The 22424-nt window shown below is 39.4% G+C and overlaps 1 protein-coding gene across 5 annotated transcripts; it reads left to right on the top strand.

Annotated features, from left to right (window-relative positions):
* The first annotated feature begins 222 nt into the window (after window positions 1-222).
* On the top strand, window positions 223-13284 carry CLEC7A (C-type lectin domain containing 7A). Of its 5 annotated transcripts, XM_081796104.1 has the most exons (7): window positions 300-561; window positions 2380-2478; window positions 3333-3470; window positions 5046-5197; window positions 7210-7328; window positions 10423-10493; window positions 12376-12558. In XM_081796104.1, the coding sequence occupies exons 1-6, from the start codon at window positions 459-461 to the stop codon at window positions 10454-10456; spliced, it is 645 nt and encodes a 214-aa protein (XP_081652230.1). In that variant the 5' UTR covers window positions 300-458; the 3' UTR covers window positions 10457-10493; window positions 12376-12558. The 5 variants fall into 5 exon arrangements, with proteins under 5 accessions (XP_078306229.2, XP_078306228.2, XP_078306226.2 ...); XM_078450101.2 differs by lacking the exon at window positions 10423-10493 and having other exon boundaries at window positions 321-561; window positions 12376-13284; XM_078450102.2 differs by lacking the exons at window positions 7210-7328; window positions 10423-10493 and having other exon boundaries at window positions 284-561; window positions 12376-13284.
* Window positions 13285-22424: the final 9140 nt, after the last annotated feature.

Below are 22424 nucleotides of genomic sequence, written 5' to 3'. Positions count from 1 at the left end.
TTGAGCCACTCAGGTGCCCCAGGCAATGAGCTTCTTCACATTAATCTTCTATCCTTGTATCCCCGGCTCCTGCCAGTTGAAAAGTTGCACATTTGATAAATGTTTAGTGAATGAGCAAACACATGAATAAATGAATGCATGTATGAAGTCGTATTTCATTTTTCTTATATTTGGCCTGAAACAAAGATTTATCTATTGTGTTGCGTTGTCATTTTCTTAAGAGTCATCAATTTTAGAAACAGAAACTAGAGGTACAAATGGGAACTCAACACGGCATTGTTTTCGTTTCCTGCCTTTGACTATCGGATTGGACTATTCAAGCTCAACTTGTTAAAACTCATTAAGTGACTATCCCACATGATTTGACTCATACATCCTCTTTTGTCCTCGGGCAGTTGTCTTAAGAACAGAGGAAGGAGCTCTCAAATGCTGTGTCAATTCAGGGACTCAGTAGAACAATGGAATACCGTTCTGAGGTAGAAAATTTGGATGAAGATGGTTATACTCGTTTAGACTTCAGCTCTCAAGGCGTCACTGGGAGACATGTGGTCTTAGAGAAAGGTATTTTTTCTTTCTGCCTTCAACATTCTTGTCATCAACTAAAACACTTACGCGGGGAAAATTTGAAAGATTTGTGATTTGTAGGAGGAAAACCTTTTAAAAGGTTCTCAGACATCACTGAGGATATTTGAAAGTGTACTAAGCCTTTCCTCGTGGCAAATATTAGGTGACTAATTATTAGTATTTAAAATAATTATTATGATGACAGAAAATACCTACAATTTCTCCGTTCTGTAGAAATAGACACTTCGGCACTAAGGAACTGTACATAAGTGTGATGAATGCAAAGATGAAGAACTTTTAGTGGGAGTGGCTTGTTGCTTGATTGGCAGAAAGGAGCAAATTGTAGAATGGAGGTCATGGAAACTTCGAGAAGTGTATGTCAACAACATCAGAATATTGAAGATAAGAAAGAGAAGAATAAAACGATGGAAGATAGACAAGAAAAAATCCAAATATTTGGTTTAGTGGTAAAGGCAAGTTGGAAGTCATAGGGTTTGGAATCATGAATCTGATGTGGGTTTTTGTGACAAGAAATTGATTTGGATTTTTTTTAAATCAAAAGTTGGGGGTCTTTGTATACCAGCGTTAGAAACTGTGTGTTAGATGAAAATGTGTGTTAGAGGAAAGGTGTGTTAGATGAAAAGATCCTATGAACAGGATATGAGTGTTAAACGTAATATAAAAAGAGTGAAAATGGTGAAAGAGACTGAAAAATCTCTCTCTTCACAGAATGAACCATTTAGTGTCCTCTATGGTTCTCCTATTATACAATTCTCTGAAACACTTAGACTGCTTATTCTCAAAGGCAGAGCTATAGTCTTTGTTGCAGTGCATTAACATAAAATAAGTTTCCTGTTATCAAGAGAAGATTTTTTTCACAAGTTTTGACATGAGCATTTGCACTCCTCTGCTTTCTGGTCATTCACATTGCTCATTTCTCCTTTACCACTTACGCAATTCTTTTCTTGCTCAACTGGTTTAAGAGGACTGGCAAACTGGATGATGTAAGAGGTAGGGAGTCAGGTGCATGTTTCTACGTATTTGTTGACAAACAGTGAGTTATGTATAATGACCTAGTAATCTCTGGACGAGATACTTTTATGTGCTAGCCCATTTGGTTCCCACAACGATCTTCTGAGGTATTATTACCCAATTTTTCACAAAGAGAAATGAATAAGCAGAGGGAGTAATTCACCCAAGGTTATGCAACAAATAACTGAAAAGAGAAGGTTGCCCTAAGGGACCCATGCTATTTCCCCACATTAAGCTGTCTTTTATAAAAATGAGTGGGATTTCAGGGGCGCTTGGGGGGCTCAGTCGGTTAAGCGTCCAACTTTGGCTCAGGTGAAGATCTCGCCATTGGTGGGTTCGAGCCCCACGTCCAGCTCTGTGCTGACAGCTCAGAGCCTGGAGCCTGCTTCGGATTCTGTGTCTCCTCCTCTCTCTGACCCTCCCATGCTCATGCTCTGTCTCTCTCTCTCTCTCTCTCTGTCTCAAAAATAAATAAACATTAAAAAAAATTAAAAGAAAATGAGTGGGATTTCAGAAATCCTGATAGTGTCAGGACCTAGAGACGTCAATGTGAAACTAAAATTAGGAGTGTACAGATGTCAGGGCATGTGCTGAAATTACAGTTCTGGCACCTGAAGAGGTATGATAAAGGAGAGAGAAAATTCAGATAATCCCAGATGACTAGATTATTTGCGTATAATGGTTCACATCAGAATGTGCCAGATTTTGATGAACTGTAAAACTGAAGTGCTGTGTGATTTACCCTACTTCTGCATTTAATTTCTGTTCCCTCTGGCTTCCTAGGAACTTGTGCTACGTCTCCTTATTGGCGTCCCATTGCCGTGACCTTGGGAATCCTATGCTTGGTAATACTGGTGGCAGCTGTGGTCCTGGGTACCACGGGTAAGTATTTGGCGGGGGGGGGGGGGGGGGGGGGGGGGGGGGGGAGAAATTAACAACAACGACGACAACAACAACAGACATTTGATAAGCATGTATACTGTGCCAGACACACTTTTAAGAGCTTGACATGCATAATCTAACGTAATCTGTATATTAGCACGTGCTGTCTCTCTCTCAAAAATAAATAAACATTAAAAAATTTTTTAAAAGAGACTATAACTATTTTTACGAATCTTATGATTTAAGGAAATTGTTTTGTACCTGATCTTTAATCTAAGTTCCCTTGAATAATATCAGGAATTACCTGAGGCACTTACTAAACAGACATTCTGTGATGGGTGAATGAGTTCTTTTAGATTTTATATCTCACAAATTCTATTGTCAATAACATATTATTGTGACTTGGGGTTTTTTCAAGGAGCTCTCATTTTTAAATAACAGAAAAAGGATAGATTAATTACTATTTCAAATCTGTCACGCTCCAATTGACTATTTCATTTGCCTCTTGCTTTCTCTTTCATACTCTTTCTTTACTTGTTTGATTTTTTTCTCGTTTTTACTACACCTTCATGGAAGTTATTTTTTTTTCTTTCCATCTATTTAATCTATCTATCATCTATTCTATTATCTATCTATCTATCATCTATTTATTTATCTATCATCTATCATCATTATCTATCTATTATCTATTATCTATCTTGACCTCTCAATCAGCAATGTGTTCTCTATTTATCATGAATCAAGAATATATCCCTTTGTGTTCCAACAAAAATATGGGTTTGGGAATTATAATTTCAAATATAGTAGAATGACTTTTTTTTTTCTGTCACTATAATTGTTGTTGGTATATGAAGCTATTTGGAGACCCAATTCAGAGAGCAACCCATTGAAGAATGACAACTTTCCATCAAGAAATAAAGAGAACTACAGTCAATTCACACAATCATCTTTAGAAGACAGTGTGGCTCCTACCAAGGCTCTCACAACCACAGGCAAGGGCAGAGTTAAAAGATGAGTGGAATCCTTAATCCAGAAAGGTCAATTATTGGTGCTAAGACCTGGAGTAGGGTGGGTAAAGAGAGCACTTTTACATGCAGGGATTGTGCATTCAGGGAAAGCACATATCAGTATTATCTCACAATAGTATGCCCCTATCATACATATAATAAAGTGATATAAATATCCCATGCTTTTGGCCAGACATTGCTAAGTTGGATTTTTTTTTTTTAAATCAGTAACTAATTGATCACTTTCTATGTATTTCGATCTATAGATGATGGTATAACTTGATGCAAAGGAAAGAAATGTGTTCTCTCCTCTTTCAGAATTGACATTTAAAATTTTTTTTTTAATTTTTTTTAACATTTATTTATTTTTGAGACAGAGAGAGACAGAGCATGAACGGGGGAGGGTCAGAGAGAGAGGGAGACACAGAATCCGAAACAGGCTCCAGGCTCTGAGCTGTCAGCACAGAGCCCGACACGGGGCTCGAACTCATGGACCGTGAGATCATGACCTGAGCCGAAGTCAGCCGCTTAACCGACTGAGCCACCCAGGTGCCCCCAGAATTGACATTTTAAAGGAATGTCATTAGAATAGGAAATAGGGTGTCAGGAAGAAAGGCAGAGAAAAAGGAAAGAAGGGAAAATGTGCTAAGAATGAAGAGGCTAAATTGAGCACATGCCAAAAAAATAGACCTAATAGATATGTTCTTAAAAACTCTGGTTATATTTGTTTTTCTTTAATCATACAATTTCATTAATTTTATTACAGTTTGATATGCACTTTACCCTTATTTCTAATTGTGTCATAATTGACTGTGACAATATTTTGACTTCAGTTTTCCATTTCTGGACCCATATCTTCTCACTATTTGTATCACATAGCTAATGATACAAAACAGAGATATTCTGTAATATGAATCATTGCTTTTATTCTTTTCTGCTTTGGAAAGCTGTATTGTTAATTGGATCTCACACCTCTAAAAGAAGTTAACATGAAATTACTGTATATCTCAAAGATTGATTTAAGTTGATTTGTTTTAAGAATTATCATGAAGAAAGGGAGGTCTGGACTGAATTTGAAAGAATAGAATACAAATCAAAAGGGAAAGGAGGACTGACTGCTTAAAACACTGTTTATAATTATTCAATTTATATTTAAAGTTTAAATGAATGGAGGATTTTATTATGGTCTCTTATATAAAAATTGTATCCCTATTGAGGTGATTGGGTGGCTCAGTGAAGCGTCCAACTCTTGATCTCAACTCAGGTCATGATCTCACGGTTTATAAGATAGAACCTCTCATCAGGCCCTGTGCTGACAGTGCGGAGCCTGCTTGGGATTCCTCTCTCTCGCTCTCTCTCTCTCTCTCTGCCTCTCTGTCTCTGTCTTTCAAAATAAATAAACAAACTTTCAAAACTCATAACCCTATAGTTTGAACTGAAAATGAAATATATCACTGGCAATTCATTGATTATTAAGTGTCCACGGGATGAATGGTTGCTTGCACTGAAAGAGTAAATTGGTATGATCTGAACGTCATTGTATTTACTTTTTATTTCCAGGAGTTTTTTCCAACTCTTGTCCTCCTAACTGGATCATACATGAGAACAACTGTTACCTATTTAGGACATCATTAGCTTCCTGGAATAGCAGTAAAAAACAATGCTCTCAACTGCACTCTAATCTCCTGAAGATAGACAGTGAAAAAGAACTGGTAAGTGTAGACTTCAGTTGTAATGATCTGTGGTCTCTAGTGAGCAGAAAAATAAAGGTAGATTCCAGATAATGATAATTTTCCCTAAAAGAAAATCACTTTTCATATCCTCCATAATTATAATAATAGCATGTATTAAATGGGTAAAATATATAATATGTTTATTTATTATTTTATACATATATATAGAGAGAGAAAGAACAAGCATGGGACAGGGGCAGAGGGAGAGAGAAAATCTTTAGAAAAAAAATTTTTTAATGTTTATTTATTTTTGAGAGAGAGTCAGAGCATGAGCAGGGGAGGGGAAGAGAGAGAGGGAGACACAGAATCCGAAGCAGACTCAAGGATCTAAGCTGCCAGCACAAAGCCCGTTGCGGGGTTCAAACCCACCAACCGTGTGATCATGACCCGAGCTGAAGTCGGACGCTCAAACAACTGAGCCACCCAGGTGCCCCGAGAGAGAAAATCTTAAACAGACTCCATGCTCAGCCCAACACGGGCTCGATCCCACAACCCTGGGATCATGACCGGAGACAAAATCAAGAGTCAGACAGACAACGGACTTAGCCACCCAAGCGCTCCTATGTGCTTTTTAAAATTAATTAATTCTAAAAGTAAATATGTTTCACTTTAAAACAAATCTGTTCAAACACACTCCAAGTTTGCCTGACTGTAATAATCAGACCACTCCTCATTTTTGTGGGTTTGGGTTTCAATTCTTAAAGTTGGTGGAGTAAAATAGAAAATTCCCTGCCTTGTCAGCATTATTATCAAGGAAAATAGCAGTAATAATAATACACATTTATAAATCATTTACTCCTTGAAATATCCTGGGAAAGGAAAAGAGGTTTAAAAAGTAACCTTGCAAGTTCAATGCTTACATAGTTTGTAAGAAGAAAGTAACAACTCAACAGCTGCTAAAAACTAAATATCTCGTATTGGCAATAGATGACATAGGAATTCAGAGACATGCCAGTGTAGATAAAGTTTTACAGAAAAAGTGGGACTTATAATGCATCATGAATGAAGGGTAGGACTCAGTTGGACTATGAGTAGGAATTAAGAGTCAGGAAACACTCCATACATCTAAACAATCTATAACTTCTACCTTTGCTTTCACTTCCTCTCAATTTTTGTGTTTCTGTCCCACATCACCTAACGGTTGTGGTTCACATGAAAATTAATGGAAGTAGATTATGGCAAGGAAGGAGAAGGACACTGGAAGTTGGTTGGGCTCATAGATGTTTCTCTCATTTGTCAACAATTCAAATGTCGTCATTAAAACTCAAATTACTGGGGCGCCTGGGTGGCTCAGTCGGTTGGACGTCCGACTTCGGCTCAGCTCATGATCTCGTGGTCCATGAGTTCGAGCCCCGCGTCGGGCTCTGTGCTGACAGCTCAGAGCCTGGAGCCTGTTTTGGATTCTGTGTCTCCCTCTCTCTGACCCTCCCCCGTTCATGCTCTGTCTCTCTCTGTCTCAAAAATAAATAAACGTTAAAAAAAATTTAAAAAAAACCCTCAAATTACTTATTCATAAAACACGCCGTGGAACTAAATTATTTTTATAGGTTTTTTTTTTTTAATCTAACTCTGCAGAGCATTTCTTGACAAAAATCATATCAGTTCATATAGTCAATCTGAGGAGAAGATAGTGGCTTGTCATCCATGAAAACTGTGGAAGGGCTCTGTCATCTTTGGATTTTGTTGGGCAAGTTGGAAGGAGGCTGTACGATTTTGACGTTACGGATCTGTTCTTCATTGGAAAATTAAACAATAACGACTCTGAAGGAGTGAAATATGCTTCTGGAAACACCCAATGGCATTCGATGGTTGGCACTTTTCTCTAGGTTGATGCCAGCCTATGCATGCATTCTTTATCAAAGCGATTCAATCTGCTGTCTCTATTTCAACGTCTGTAAGAGTTTTTTCCCCATCTATTTTGTCTATCATCTATGTCAATTCATTCCCTCTACCACTCTTGGACATGCGTTTGTATTTATGTTTTCCTACAGGAATTCATAATGAAGCAAGCGTCTTCTCAACCCGATAATTCATTTTGGATAGGGCTTTCTCGCCATCATACTGAAGGACCATGGCTCTGGGAGGACGGCTCGAGATTCTCTTCTGACTTGTAAGTAACTGGAAAGACAAAGCTTCATGCCCTTTCTCAGAAAGCTAAGAGCATGCCAACCAGTTAAGAATCTGATTTGTGGGCCATTGATAAGAAAGAGAGGCAGAAAGAAAAATGATAGCGAGAGACAACGAGTGAATCAGGAAAAAGAAAAAAAAAAAGAAAAGAAGATGGTAGAGGAGGACTTTACAGTCAAAAAGAGTTGACTGGTCATCTAGTGTTGCTAACACAAACGTGCCTCAGCTTTCTTATGAGGAGGGCATTTGCACATGTCGGCAGCTGTCCAGTTAGGGAGAGCTGTCACTGTTAGTATAAAACTCTGGCTACAAGCATGGGCTTTGGAGTTGGCTCTCAGCTTGAGCCAACGCTTGGTCCGCTCACTGTGTGAAATTAGGTAAGTTGCTTAACCCACCTGAGCCCCTTCCTCCTCATCTATAAATGAGAATGAAAATAGTACCTACCTGGTGGGCTTTTAAGGTAAAGAAAGGAGATGAAAGTAACATCACTTAGCACAGTGTCCCGTGCCTAGTAAATACGTGTGCCGCATGCTGTTATCCTTAATTGTAAAAGCAACACATTTTACATTTTACAGAGTTCTTTGACACATAGTTTACATTTGCTTAGTTATAAGTTCTTCCTTGTTGTGTGTGTATCAGCCAGAATTCTTTAGAAAAAGATCTATGTAGATCACCTATTGGTTCTGAAGAACCCTGACTGATACACGTGACACTGAGAAATAATTTATCCGTGGAGATTTACTATCAGGAATTGGCTCATGTGATTAGGGAGACCGAGAAGTCCCACAGTCTGCCATATGCAAGCGGGAGATCCAGGAGAGCCTGTGGTCATAAATTCAGTTCAGGTATGGAAGGGTGCTAACAAGGGGAGCTGATGTATAAAACCTAGTACTCGGGTAGAGACGAGCTACCCTGAGATGTCTAAGTTCACACGGTGAGGCAAGAAAAGGCAAACTCTTCTTCTGTAGGCTTCTTTGTTCTATTTCAGCCCTCAGTGGATTGGATGATGCCCACCCATATTGGGGTCTGCGTCTGCTTTCATGTATCCACGGATTCAAACGCTAATTTCACCCAGAACCACTTTCACAGATATAATTAGAAATAATGTTAATTTGGGTGTGGCCAGTCAAGTTAATGCAAAAAAATTAACTATCACAAAGTGCTGAGGTCTTCTTCACTGTAATTGTCAGTTAGTTTCTTTGTCATATCTGAAGAATATGGAATTATATTTTCCTTTTCAGTTTCTATTATTAGTGTGTGTGTGTGTGTGTGTGAGAGAGAGAGAGAGAGAGAGAGAGAGAGTGTGTGTATAAGAGAGAGAGAGAGAGAGAGAGAGAGAGAGAGAGCCTGTTCTCCCATTATTTTCAGGTGTCTTTTCCAATTCAATTTCTCTTTTCAAAGAAAGAAATTTTGGTTTTATTGATTCCTCTGTGCCTTTAAAAAAGTTTCTTTTTAAAAATTTTTAAAAAAATTTTTTTTAACGTTTATTTATTTTTGAGACAGAGAGAGACAGAGCATGAACGGGGGAGGGTCAGAGAGAGGGAGACACAGAATCTGAAGCAGGCTCCAGGCTCTGAGCTGTCAGCACAGAGCCCGACACGGGGCTCAAACCCACAAACCACGAGATCATGACCTGAGCCGAAGTCGACCGCTTAACCGACTGAGCCACCCAGGCGCCCCTAAAAAAATTTCTTTTATTAATTTCAGTTCTCATCTTTACCATTTCTTTCCATTCAATTTCTTTGTGTTGAATTTGCTCTTCTGTCTCTAATTTCTCATATGAATGCTTGACTTATGAAATTCCTCTTTCTTTTTCTCAAATATGTGCATTCAAGGCTATAATTTAATGTATTTTATTGTCATTTAGTTCAAATACTTTCTAATTTGCATGCAGAGTCCATAGGTCCATAGGTCTGTAGACTTAGAAATGCATTTCTTAATTTATAAATACCTGTGTGTTTCTATAATTATCCCTTTGCTTTGGGTTGCAGCTTAATTCCATTATGGTCAGAGAACATACTCTGTGTGATTGCAATTCTCTGGTTTTTATCTTTTATCTTCTTTCCCTACAGAGAGAAGTATATTAAAGTCTCCCATTGTGATTCTACTTACCATTCTGTAACCATTTTAGTTGATGTGCCGAAGCTGTATTATTAGGCACATTTAAATTTAGAATTTTTATACTGTACAGGTGTATGGTCCATCCTATGAATTTTTTCTTTTCTTTCTCTCCTCTTTTTGAATTGTTTAATATTTTTATTACTCCATTTTTCTTTGATTTTTTAAAAATGTTTATTTGTTTTTGAGAGAGCGAGCGAGAGAGAGACCATGAGCAGGGGAGGTCAGTGAGAGGAGTGGGCCAGAGGATCCAAAACAGCTCTGTACTGACACAGGCAAGCCCGATGTAGGGTTCAAACTCATGCACGGTGAGATCATGACCATGGATCCAAAGTCAGGGTCAAAGTCAGAGGCTCAACCACTAAGCCAGCCAGGCATACCCTACCCCATTTTTTCTTATAATAATTTAGAATTTACTCTTTCACTAATTTTTTAGTAGTTGGTCTAAAGATTACAACAAATATCCTTCACTCATCAAAGTCTAATATTAATTGTTTGGTTTATTTTAAATGTTTGTGTGTGTGTGTGTGTGTGTGTGTGAGAGAGAGAGAGAGAGAGAGAGAGAGAGAGAGAGAGAGAGAGAGAGAGATTGAGAGTAAGCAGGGGTGAGGGGCAGAGAGAAAGAGAGAATTCCAAGCAGGTTCCATGCCATCAGCACAGACCCTGACACGGGGCTCTATCCCATGACCCTGAGATCATGACCTGAGGCAAAATCAAGAGTCAGAAGCTCAACTGACTTGAGCCACCCAGGTGCCCCAAATCTTAATTGTTTTTTAATGTTCTTCCTGGGAATATAAAAAATATTAGAATATTACTTTACTCTGTGTACTCTCTCCTCAATTTACATGCTATTATTTTTGTGGAGTTTATTTAATGCTCTCACATTAAATTTTCCACATTTTAATATCTCTGCAATTGGCACCTGTCTTACAACTGCTGTCCTTTTATAATCACTGTAGGTCTCAGCTGAAGTTGAAGTCTGTCAAGGATTAGCATTTGTTTCTGCCAGTCAGAGAGAGGCACCACAAACGTGAGATTACTCAAACACTCTACTTGGTTTTTCGTTTTGTTTTGTTTTGTTTTGTTTTGTTTTAAACTACACTGGTATTACGGATTCAGATAGAACTATGTAAGTGGCAGTTACTTCTGGGGCAACTTCTTGGGGAATATAATTTTTTCTTCCCATCTTCCACCTGGTGGCGAGACTGAGACATGCACTTCTGACAGTCTTTTCTGTGCGGTATTTTAATTTTCATTGACTTCTGCACCGAATTAGTCCTTTGTTTTCCAGTTTCTGCAGGGTTTTCTATTAAATTCCCATCCTGGATGGATTTATTTCACAGTATTAGGTCAATAAATGGCCTATCAACAATTGATGACCCTCTTGGACTCAATAAAAAATACAGCCTTAACAAACAGTAGATTTATATAGTCATCTCCTCTAGATTTTTCCACATATTTATGGTTTGTAATGCTTTTTATTTTCTTCTGCCTCTCCTACCAACCATTTTTCTTACCCTGAAGAATACTCCCTGATTCCTTTTAGAGTGGAAATTTCAGAGTTTAATTCTCTGTGTTTGTCTAAACCTGTTTCTATTTCAATTTTTCCAAAAAATATTTTCTTTGAGCATAAAATTGAAAATTTGTTGTTTGTTTGTCTTGGCCATTCAAAGATATTGCCATGTTTTTCTTTTTTCTTTTCTTTTTCTTTTTTTTTTTTTTTTTTTTTTTTGGTTTGGTGTTTTGAAAGGTCATCTATTTGAAGGTTAACATATGTTTAAAATCTGATGTCTTCTCAGCTTTGGAAAATTCTCAGTCATACTTGCTTGAAATGTTGCTTCTTCCCTTCCTCTGGGATTCCAGTTATATACATTATAAACCCATTCTCAATATTCTGTATGTCTTCTCTGCTTCTTCCTGAATCTTTCAGCCTTTTTTTTTCTTTAGATATTTACTTCTCATATATCTTTGAGTTCACTAGTTTTTTTTTCCCATCTATGACTAATCTGGTGTTAAAAACCTCCATTAAATTTTTAATTTTGTGTCGTAAATTTCTCAGTTCTATGGTTTCAGTTTGGTTCTTTCTCACATCTAATCTGTCACTATTTACAATTCCTGGCTTTCTTCCACGAGGCCTAAATCAAGGCTGTTTCCTGCTTTAGCCTAGTCATTTCTACAAAAGAATTCTCTCAATCCTCCAGCCTCAGGGCCAAGAAGAGATAGATACACAAGATGAAGAGTTCCAGTCTGTAGCTGTTATGGTGAGGCTCAGTGATGCCCTTCAAGCTTGACTGATAAACGCCGCCCTTTCAGGAGAACTGTTCTATTTCAGCAAAGAGAACAGGGCCATACACCCACTTACCATGATAATTATCATAATTGTCTATCATGGTATTGTAATACAACTCTGTCTTCAGAATGAATTAAAATACATAATGCTGTTTTCCCTGCCTTTAAATGGGCTCGATATCTATGATTCTTCATTAGTGCTAGGTATTTCTCAATAATAGCTCCTCTGATTGGTCTGTTCACTAAATACACCCAAAGATAATTTCACTAGCCTGTTGTTTCATTTGATAAATATATTTCTAGGTGAGAAGTTGAAAGATCAACAAAGCACTTTCTATGGGATACTGAGCGATTTTTCTTATTTGTCAGGAGCTTTATTTCATTTTATGTAACTATCAGTGTTTCTCTTAAAATTTTTTTGAGTCATTTTTATGCGTTAATAATGAAGACTATCCTGTTACCATTTGAAAACTAATGCAATGTAAATTCAAATTTCCTTTTTCAATAACATGGACACTTCAGAAACTCTTTTCACAATATCCTTGCCAATTTCTTTCAGCATTGTATAGACAGTAGACAGTGTTTCTTATGTTCTTTCTAATCACCTCTTTGTATTTTAACAGGTTTCAGATCAGAAGCACAGAAATTCAAGAAAACTCATCTCACGATTGCGTGTGGATTCACCTATCAATAATTTATGACCAACTTTGTAGTTTGCCTTCATACAGTATTTGTGAGAAGAAGTTGTCAATAAAATGACGAGGCTGTTGATGTAAAGAACAGAGAGAAGTATGTAACAGCCAGAAGGGCAAAAAACAAAACAGGAAAGAAAGACACTGGAGGTCAGAATAAATGCTAAAAATAATCAAGAGAGCTTAGCCAGCTTCAGTCTTAACTGAGAAACGGTATGGAGAGTCTGTGATGCTGTACTTTTCAACTGTTTTGGCAGACCAGCCTTACATTCTAGTTAACAGAGCCCTACATGTGGAGTAGGGACAGCTGAACTTCTAGGTCCATTCTACCATTGACTCAGCATTAACCTGGAGTTAGCCACATATCCGTGGTGTTTCAAAAGGCTCTTTATTTCTGGGCCGGCCACACTCATTTTTCTGTCCTTGAAAGGTGCCCCTGGAGTACATGTGGTGTGTTCCCATGATGCTTTCTTCCACTTCTAGCAGTTTACCAGACACAAGTGGAAGGCAAAATGTATTTCTGAACAGCTGAATGAAGAAATGAGAAAGAACGTCTTCACTACAATCAGAGCTATTCCATCATCTTGTTCATCGATGTGGTCACGGTTATGATCAAAAGCATCATGAGGGGCGCCTGGGTGGATCAGTCGGTTGAGCGACCAACTGCAGCTCAGGTCATGATCTCACAGTTGGTGGGTTCAAGCCCCATGTCAGGCTCTGTGCTGACATCTCAGAGCTTGGAGCCTGCTTTGGATCCTGTGTCTCCCTTTCTATCGGCGCCTCTCCTACTCACGTTATGTCTCTCTCTCTCTCAAAAATAAATAAACATTTAAAAAAATCCTTTAAAAAATTTTTCTCTGTCTCTGGGGTACATGGGTGGCTCAGTCGGTTAAGCATCCGACTTCAGCTCAGGGTATGATCTCACAGCTCATGAGTTCGAGTCCCACGTTGGGCTCTGTGCTGACAGCTCAGAGCCTGGAGCCTGCTTTGAATTCTGTGTCTCCTTCTCTTTCTGCTCCTCCCCCACTTGTGCTCTGTCTCCTCTCTCAAAAGTAAATAAAAATGTAACAAAAAAAATTGTTTAAAAAAAGTATCATGAAAAAGCAGCAACTCCATCTTTTTATGTATTTATTTTTTCGTATAAATAGCTCAGAGAGTACGTCTGCCACATTTCTGACTAATAAGATTTTGTATAATGTGAAGTTGTATGGGAATTTCTCTTACAAGAAAGCTTTCTCCTTTATAAATACTATCAATCAAAAAGGATCTGGTAATGAATATAGAAAAAAACAATCCCATTGCTGCGGTATTAACATCCTAGAAGGCAAAACGTGTCGTACTATTTTTGATGATTAACATTTGGAAGTTTTTTTTTTTATTTTTTTTATTTTTTTAATTTATTTTTTAATATATGAAATTTACTGTCAAATTGGTTTCCATACAACACCCAGTGCTCATCCCAAAAGGTGCCCTCCTCAATACCCATCACCCACCCTGCCCTCCCTCCCACCCCCCATCAACCCTCAGTTTGTTCTCAGTTTTTAAGAGTCTCTTATGCTTTGGCTCTCTCCCACTCTAACCTCTTTTTTTTTTTTCTTCCTTCCCCTCCCCCATGGGTTTCTGTTACGTTTCTCAGGATCCACATAAGAGCGAAACCATATGGTATCTGTCTTTCTCTGTATGGCTTATTTCACTTAGCATCACACTCTCCAGTTCCATCCACGTTGCTACAAAAGGCCATATTTCATTTTTTCTCATTGCCACGTAGTATTCCATTGTGTATATAAACCACAATTTCTTTATCCATTCATCAGTTGATGGACATTTAGGCTCTTTCCATAATTTGGCTATTGTTGAGAGTGCTGCTATAAACATTGCGGTACAAGTGCCCCTATGCATCAGTACTCCTGTATCCCTTGGATAAATTCCTAGCAGTGCTATTGCTGGGTCATAGGGTAGGTCTATTTTTAATTTTCTGAGGAACCTCCACACTGCTTTCCAGAGCGGCTGCACCAATTTGCATTCCCACCAACAGTGCAAGAGGGTTCCCGTTTCTCCACATCCTCGCCAGCATCTATAGTCTCCTGATTTGTTCATTTTGGCCACTCTGACTGGCGTGAGGTGATATCTGAGTGTGGTTTTGATTTGTATTTCCCTGATAAGGAGCGACGTTGAACATCTTTTCATGTGCCTGTTGGCCATCCGGATGTCTTCTTTAGAGAAGTGTCTATTCATGTTTTCTGCCCATTTCTTCACTGGGTTATTTGTTTTTCGGGTGTGGAGTTTGATGAGCTCTTTATAGATTTTGGATACTAGCCCTTTGTCTGATATGTCATTTGCCAATCTCTTTTCCCATTCCGTTGGTTGCCTTTTAGTTTTGTTGGTTGTTTCCTTTGCTGTGCAGAAGCTTTTTATCTTCATAAGGTCCCAGTAATTCACTTTTGCTTTTAATTCCCTTGCCTTTGGGGATGTGCCGAGTAAGAGATTGCTACGGCTGAGGTCAGAGAGGTCTTTTCCTGCTTTCTCCTCTAAGGTTTTGATGGTTTCCTGTCTCACATTCAGGTCCTTTATCCATTTTGAGTTTATTTTTGTGAATGGTGTGAGAAAGTCGTCTAGTTTCAACCTTCTGCATGTTGCTGTCCAGTTCTCCCAGCACCATTTGTTAAAGAGACTGTCTTTTTTCCATTGGATGTTCTTTCCTGCTTTGTCAAAGATTAGTTGGCCATACGTTTGTGGGTCTAGTTCTGGGGTTTCTATTCTATTCCATTGGTCTATGTGTCTGTTTTTATGCCAATACCATGTTGTCTTGATGATGACAGCTGTGTAGTAGAGGCTAAAGTCTGGGATTGTGATGCCTCCTGCTTTGGTCTTCTTCTTCAAAATGACTTTGGCTATTCGGGGCCTTTTGTGGTTCCATATGAATTTTAGGATTGCTTGTTCTAGTTTTGAGAAGAATGCTGGTGCAATTTTGATTGGGATTGCATTGAATGTGTAGATAGCTTTAGGTAGTATTGACATTTTGACAATATTTATTCTTCCAATCCATGAGCAGGGAAAGTCTTTCCATTTCTTTATATCTTCTTCAATTACCTGCATAAGCTTTCTATAGTTTTCAGCATACAGATCTTTTACATCTTTGGTTAGATTTATTCCTAAGGATTTTATGCTTCTTGGTGCAATTGTGAATAGGATCAGTTTCTTTATTTGTCTTTCTGTTGCTTCATTGTTAGTGTATAAGAATGCAACTGATTTCTGTACATTGATTTTGTATCCTGCAACTTTGCTGAATTCATGTATCAGTTCTAGCAGACTTTTGGTGGAGTCTATCAGATTTTCCATGTATAATATCATGTCATCTGCAAAAAGCGAAAGCTTGACTTCATCTTTGCCAATTTTGATGCCTTTGATTTCCTTTTGTTGTCTGATTGCTGATGCTAGAACTTCCAGCACTATATTAAACAACAGCGGTGACAGTGGGCATCCCTGTCGTGTTCCTGATCTCAGGGAAAAAGCTCTCAGTTTTTCCCCGTTGAGGATGATGTTAGCTGTGGGCTTTTCATAAATGGCTTTTATGATCTTTAAGTATGTTCCTTCTATCCCGACTTTCTCCAGGGTTTTTATTAAGAAAGGGTGCTGGATTTTGTCAAAGGCCTTTTCTGCATCAATTGACAGGATCATATGGTTCTTCTCTTTTTTTTTGTTAATGTGATGTATCACGTTGATCGATTTGTGAATGTTGAACCAGCCCTGCAGTCCAGGAATGAATCCCACTTGATCATGGTGAATAATTCTTTTTATATGCTGTTGAATTCGATTTGCTAGTATCTTATTGAGAATTTTTGCATCCATATTCATCAGGGATATTGGCCTGTAGTTCTCTTTTTTTACTGGGTCTCTGTCTGGTTTAGGACTCAAAGTAATACTGGCTTCATAGAATGAGTCTGGAAGTTTTCCTTCCCTTTCTATTTCTTGGAATAGCTTGAGAAGGATAGGTATTATCTCTGCTTTAAACGTCTGGTAGAACTCCCCTGGGAAGCCATCTGGTCCTGGACTCTTATTTGTTGGGAGATTTTTGATAACCGATTCAATTTCTTCGCTGGTTATGGGTCTGTTCAAGCTTTCTATTTCCTCCTGATTGAGTTTTGGAAGAGTGTGGGTGTTTAGGAATTTGTCCATTTCTTCCAGGTTGTCCAATTTGTTGGCATATAATTTTTCATAGTATTCCCTGATAATTGTTTGTATCTCTGAGGGATTGTTTGTAATAATTCCATTTTCATTCATGATTTTATCCATTTGGGTCATCTCCCTTTTCTTTTTGAGAAGCCTGGCTAGAGGTTTGTCAATTTTGTTTATTTTTTCAAAAAACCAACTCTTGGTTTCGTTGATCTGCTCTACAGTTTTTTTAGATTCTATATTGTTTATTTTTGCTCTGATCTTTATTATTTCTCTTCTTCTGCTGGGTTTAGGCTGCCTTTGCTGTTCTGCTTCTATTTCCTTTAGGTGTGCTGTTAGATTTTGTATTTGGGATTTTTCTTGTTTCTTGAGATAGGCCTGCATTGCAATGTATTTTCCTCTCAGGACTGCCTTTGCTGCATCCCAAAGCATTTGGATTGTTGTATTTTCATTTCCGTTTGTTTCCATATATTTTTTAATTTCTTCTCTAATTGCCTGGTTGACCCACTCATTCATTAGTAGGGTGTTCTTTAACCTCCATGCTTTTGGAGGTTTTCCAGACTTTTTCCTGTGGTTGATTTCAAGCTTCATAGCATTGTGGTCTGAAAGTATGCATGGTATAATTTCAATTCTTGTAAACTTATGAAGGGCTGTTTTGTGACCCAGTATATGATCTATCTTGGAGAATGTTCCATGTGCACTCGAGAAGAAAGTATATTCTGTTGCTTTGGGATGCAGAGTTCTAAATATATCTGTCAAGTCCATCTGATCCAATGTATCATTCAGGGCCCTTGTTTCTTTATTGACTGTGTGTCTAGATGATCTATCCATTTCTGTAAGTGGGGTGTTAAAGTCCCCTGCAATGACCACATTCTTATCAATAAGGTTGCTTATGTGCTTATGTTTATGAGTAATTGTTTTATATATCTGGGGGCTCCGGTATTCGGCGCATAGACATTTATAATTGTTAGCTCTTCCTGATGGATAGACCCTGTAATTATTATATAATGCCCTTCTTCATCTCTTGTTACAGCCTTTAATTTAAAGTCTAGTTTGTCTGATATAAGTATGGCTACTCCAGCTTTCTTTTGGCTTCCAGGAGCATGATAAATAGTTCTCCATCCCCTCACTCTCAATCTGAAGGTGTCCTCAGATCTAAAATGAGTCTCTTGTAGACAGCAAATAGATGGGTCTTGTTTTTTTATCCATTCTGATACCTTATGTCTTTTAGTTGGCGCATTTAATCCATTTACATTCAGTGTTATTATAGAAAGATACGGGTTTAGAGTCATTGTGATGTCTGTATGTTTTATGCTTGTAGCGATGTCTCTGGTACTTTGTCTCACAGGATCCCCCTTAGGATCTCTTGTAGGGCTGGTTTAGTGGTGATGAATTCCTTCAGTTTTTGTTTGTTTGGGAAGACCTTTATCTCTCCTTCCATTCTAAATGACAGACTTGCTGGATAAAGGATTCTCGGCTGCATATTTTTTCTGTTTAGCACACTGAAGATATCGTGCCAAGCCTTTCTGGCCTGCCAAGTTTCAAAGGAGAGATCAGTCACGAGTCTTATAGGTCTCCCTTTATATGTGAGGGCACGTTTATCCCTTGCTGCTTTCAGAATTTTCTCTTTATCCTTGTATTTTGCCAGTTTCACTATGATATGTCGTGCAGAAGATCGATTCAAGTTACGTCTGAAGGGAGTTCTCTGTGCCTCTTGGATTTCAATGCCTTTTTCCTTCCCCAGTTCAGGGAAGTTCTCAGCTATTATTTCTTCAAGTACCCCTTCAGCACCTTTCCCTCTCTCTTCCTCCTCTGGGATACCAATTATGCGTATATTATTTCTTTTTAGTGTATCACTTAGTTCTCTAATTTTTCCCTCATACTCCTGGATTTTTTTATCTCTCTTTCTCTCAGCTTCCTCTTTTTCCATAACTTTATCTTCTAGTTCACCTATTCTCTCCTCTGCCTCTTCTATCCGAGCTGTCGTCGTTTCCATTTTGTTTTGCATTTCGTTTAAAGTGCTTTTCAGCTCCTCGTGACTGTTCCTTAGTCCCTTGATCTCTGTAGCAAGAGATTCTCTGCTGTCCTGTATACTGTTTTCAAGCCCAGCGATTAATTTTATGACTATTATTCTAAATTCACTTTCTGTTATATTATTTAAATCCTTTTTGATCAGTTCATTAGCTGTTGTTATTTCCTGGAGATTCTTCTGAGGGGAATTCTTCCGTTTGGACATTTTGGATAGTCCCTGGAGTGGTGAGGACCTGCAGGGCACTTCCCCTGTGCTGTGGTGTATAACTGGAGTTGGTGGGCGGGGCCACAGTCCGACCTGATGTCTGCCCCCAGCCCACCGCTGGGGCCACAGTCAGACTGGTGTGTGCCTTCTCTTCCCCTCTCCTAGGGGCGGGATTCACTGTGGGGTGGCGTGTCCCGTCTGGGCTACTTGCACACTGCCAGGCTTGTGGTGCTGGGGATCTGGCGTATTAGCTGGGGTGGGTAGGCAAGGTGCACGGGGGCAGGAGGGGCAGGCTTAGCTCGATTCTCCTTAGGTGATCCACTTCAGGAGGGGCCCTGTGGCAGCGGGAGGGAGTCAGATCCGCTGCCGGAGGTTTGGCTCCGCAGAAGCACAGAGTTGGGTGTTTGCGCGGGGCGAGCAAGTTCCCTGGCAGGAACTGGTTCTCTTTGGGATTTTGGCTGGAGGATGGGCGGGGGAGATGGCGCTGGCGAGCGCCTTTGTTCCCCGCCAAGCTGAGCTCTGCCGTCCGGGGGCTCAGCAGCTCTCCCTCCCTTTGTCCTCCAGCCTTCCCGCTTTCTGAGCAGAGCTGTTAACTTATGACCTCCCAGACGCTAAGTCGCGCTTGCTGTCGGAACACAGTCCGTCCGGCCCCTCTGCTTTTGCCAGCCAGACTCGAGGGCTCTGCTTGGCCGGCGAGCCGCCCCTCCACCCCGGCTCTCTCCCGCCAGTCTGTGGGGCGCGCACCGCCTCGCCGCCCTTCCTACCCTCTTCCGTGGGCCTCTCGTCTGCGCTTGGCTCCAGAGACTCCGTTCTGCTAATCCTCTGGCGGTTTTCTGGGTTATTTAGGCAGGTGTAGGTGGAATCTAAGTGATCAGCAGGACACGCGGTGAGCCCAGCGTCCTCCTACGCCGCCATCTTCCCTCCCACATTTGGAAGTTTTTAGCACTTTCTCAATAATGCCTGTAAAAAGGTATTATTGGAACATGTTTCCTCCTATGAGGATTTCTCTCTTTTTTTTCTCTTAAATTTTCCCACTGGTGCTATTTTTATTCCCAAAAGGGTCTTCCTTTTATTAGTGGAGAGGGAGTTACAACCTTCCCGTGGTTATTAACAAGCAAACAGAAATCATGCCAAGTTACTGGATTTTTCACTTTAAAATGTGTAATTGTATGTTATGTGAATCACTGTAATCAAAAATGTTAAAGAAACTTCTGGCCTCCAAATGCTGTGTGTAATAAACACTATCGCAATACGCCCTCTCCCCACCAGAAAATGATAATGATTCTGGCACTGGGGAGAAGGTAGTATAGTCATTTTAGATTGAAGAATAAATTTGGGTTCTCAAGTATTTAAAAACCTAAGAGAAGATGATAGAGATTTTTGGTGAAATTTCCTCATGCGTTTTATTTTATTTCTAATTTTTTTCCAATGTTTATTTATTTTTGAGACAGAGACAGAGTGTGAATAAGGGAGGGGCAGAGAGAGAGGGAGACACAGAATCCAAAGCAGGCTCCAGGCTCTGAGCCATCAGCACAGAGCCCGACGCGGGGTTGGAACCCACCAACCGCCAGATCATGACCTGAGCTGACAGTCGGAAGCTTAATGACTGAGCCACCCAGGTGCCCCTCCTCGTGCCTTTTAATATGCAAGCTTGTGCATTGTCACACATACCAAAAGAAATGTGTCAAGGGCAAAGTTAATTCAGGTTGAGAGCTAAATTAAGGCAGAAGGTGAGATTTTGAAGAGATACCATGTATTTTAGTTTTGCTTTTGGCTTGATCCGAGCCTCTTGAGCCCCAAGGACAGAGTGAATGATTTGAAGAAATCATAATCATAAAGAAAAATAATTCCGGATGCTGAATGTCCAGCTGTACTTAGAGCAGACAGGTTAGGCAATGATAAGCTGTGATTTAAAGATAAAAATGTGACTGTGACACAACTTTGGCATACAGTAAGATGGCTCTAGGCTTTCCAAAGCACACTATACCTGACTCGTCAATACATGGTTATACCACAGTTTACATGGACACGGACGTTGGAATGAACAGAAAACATGCACCTGTTGCAAGAGACAGAAAAGGGAGGATGGCTGCTAACTGAACTTAGTTCCAAAGGGTAAATTCAAGGTGGGTAATGATCATGCTACAGGAAACACTTTCCTGTTCGACGACCACCATCTTCTCTGGCCTGAGCCATTGCAGTAATTTTCGGAGTAATCTCCCAGTGACCACCCTTGCCCTTCTAAGGTCTTTTGCCAACATGGCAGAGTGATTCTTCTAAATTGAAAACAAATCATGTCAAGCCTCTGCTAAAATTCACCTCACTTCCCACGTATCTCAGAGTGAAAATAAATATAGGTAAATCAAAACAAAAAAGAAAAGACCTTTTCAATGGTCTGTGAGACAATTACTGTGGGCCACTTTACTTCTTTGACCTAATCTACTTTTCTCCTCTTCATTTATTCCATCTAGGACACTGGTTTCTCTCTTGTTTCATAATAACTGGCATGCTTCGAGCTTTCTGTTCCCTTAACCTGAATGATTCTTACCCTAGATAATCTGCAGGATGTACTCTTTCACTTCTTTCAAGGCTCTGCACAAATATCACTTTCTTAATGAGGCTGACGTCAACTGCCTAATTTAAAATTATCAACCCTCCAGGAGCCTGGGTGACTCTGTTGGGTTAAGCATCTGACTCTTGATCTCAGCTCAGGTCATGATCTCGTGGTTTGTGAGATCGAGCCCCACATCGGGCTCTGCGCTGACAGGGCAGAGCCTGTTAGGGATTCTCTCTCCCTCTCTCTCTCAAATAAATAAATACATAAATAAATAAAGAAATAAATAAAATTATCAACCTTCCTTTTTGTATATTCTCAATCTCCCTTACCTTCCAACATATTTTCATAAGTCTTGTCCTAGTCTAATATACTCTTATTGGCTTACTGTCTTTCTTGTATATCCTCTGCCTTCCTCCTAGAACATAGGCTCCAAAGGGCAGAGCATTTTTTTTTTTTACAAAACTAGAATCTGAGACTAGCACCTGAATTAAAGTAGGTGTTCAAAAGACATTTTTGTCATTGTTGAAAAAAAGTAAATGTTTAAGTACGGGTAGGAGAAATGGTAATGTAGGTTTTGTGGCAAAAAGTATCAAGAATCTACTTGAATCAGTGAATGGAGAAGAGTTTTAATTGATATTTCAGGAAAATCATAATTTTTTTTTTAAATCAAGAGTCAGACTTTTTTTTTTTTAATTTTTTTTTTAACGTTTATTTATTTTGGAGACAGAGAGAGACAGAGTATGAACGGGGGAGGGTCAGAGAGAGGGGGAGACACAGAATCTGAAACAGGCTCCAGGCTCTGAGCTGTCAGCACAGAGCCCATCACGGGGCTCGAACTCACGGACCATGAGATCATGACCTGAGCCGAAGTCAGCTGCTTAACCAACTGAGCCACCCAGGCGCCCCAGGAAAATCATAATTATTAACACTTTCTAACTTTATTTTTTTCAGGCCCCAGCTGTTGCAGTTTCTAATATTTGATCTTCCTGCTTCTTTCTACTGTGTGCTTCACTT

The sequence above is a fragment of the Panthera onca genome, chromosome B4 (genome assembly GCF_046562875.1).
Source record: "Panthera onca isolate mPanOnc1 chromosome B4, mPanOnc1 haplotype 2, whole genome shotgun sequence".
Classification (NCBI taxonomy): domain Eukaryota; kingdom Metazoa; phylum Chordata; class Mammalia; order Carnivora; family Felidae; genus Panthera; species Panthera onca.
This window is presented reverse-complemented; position numbering and strand designations above follow the sequence as displayed.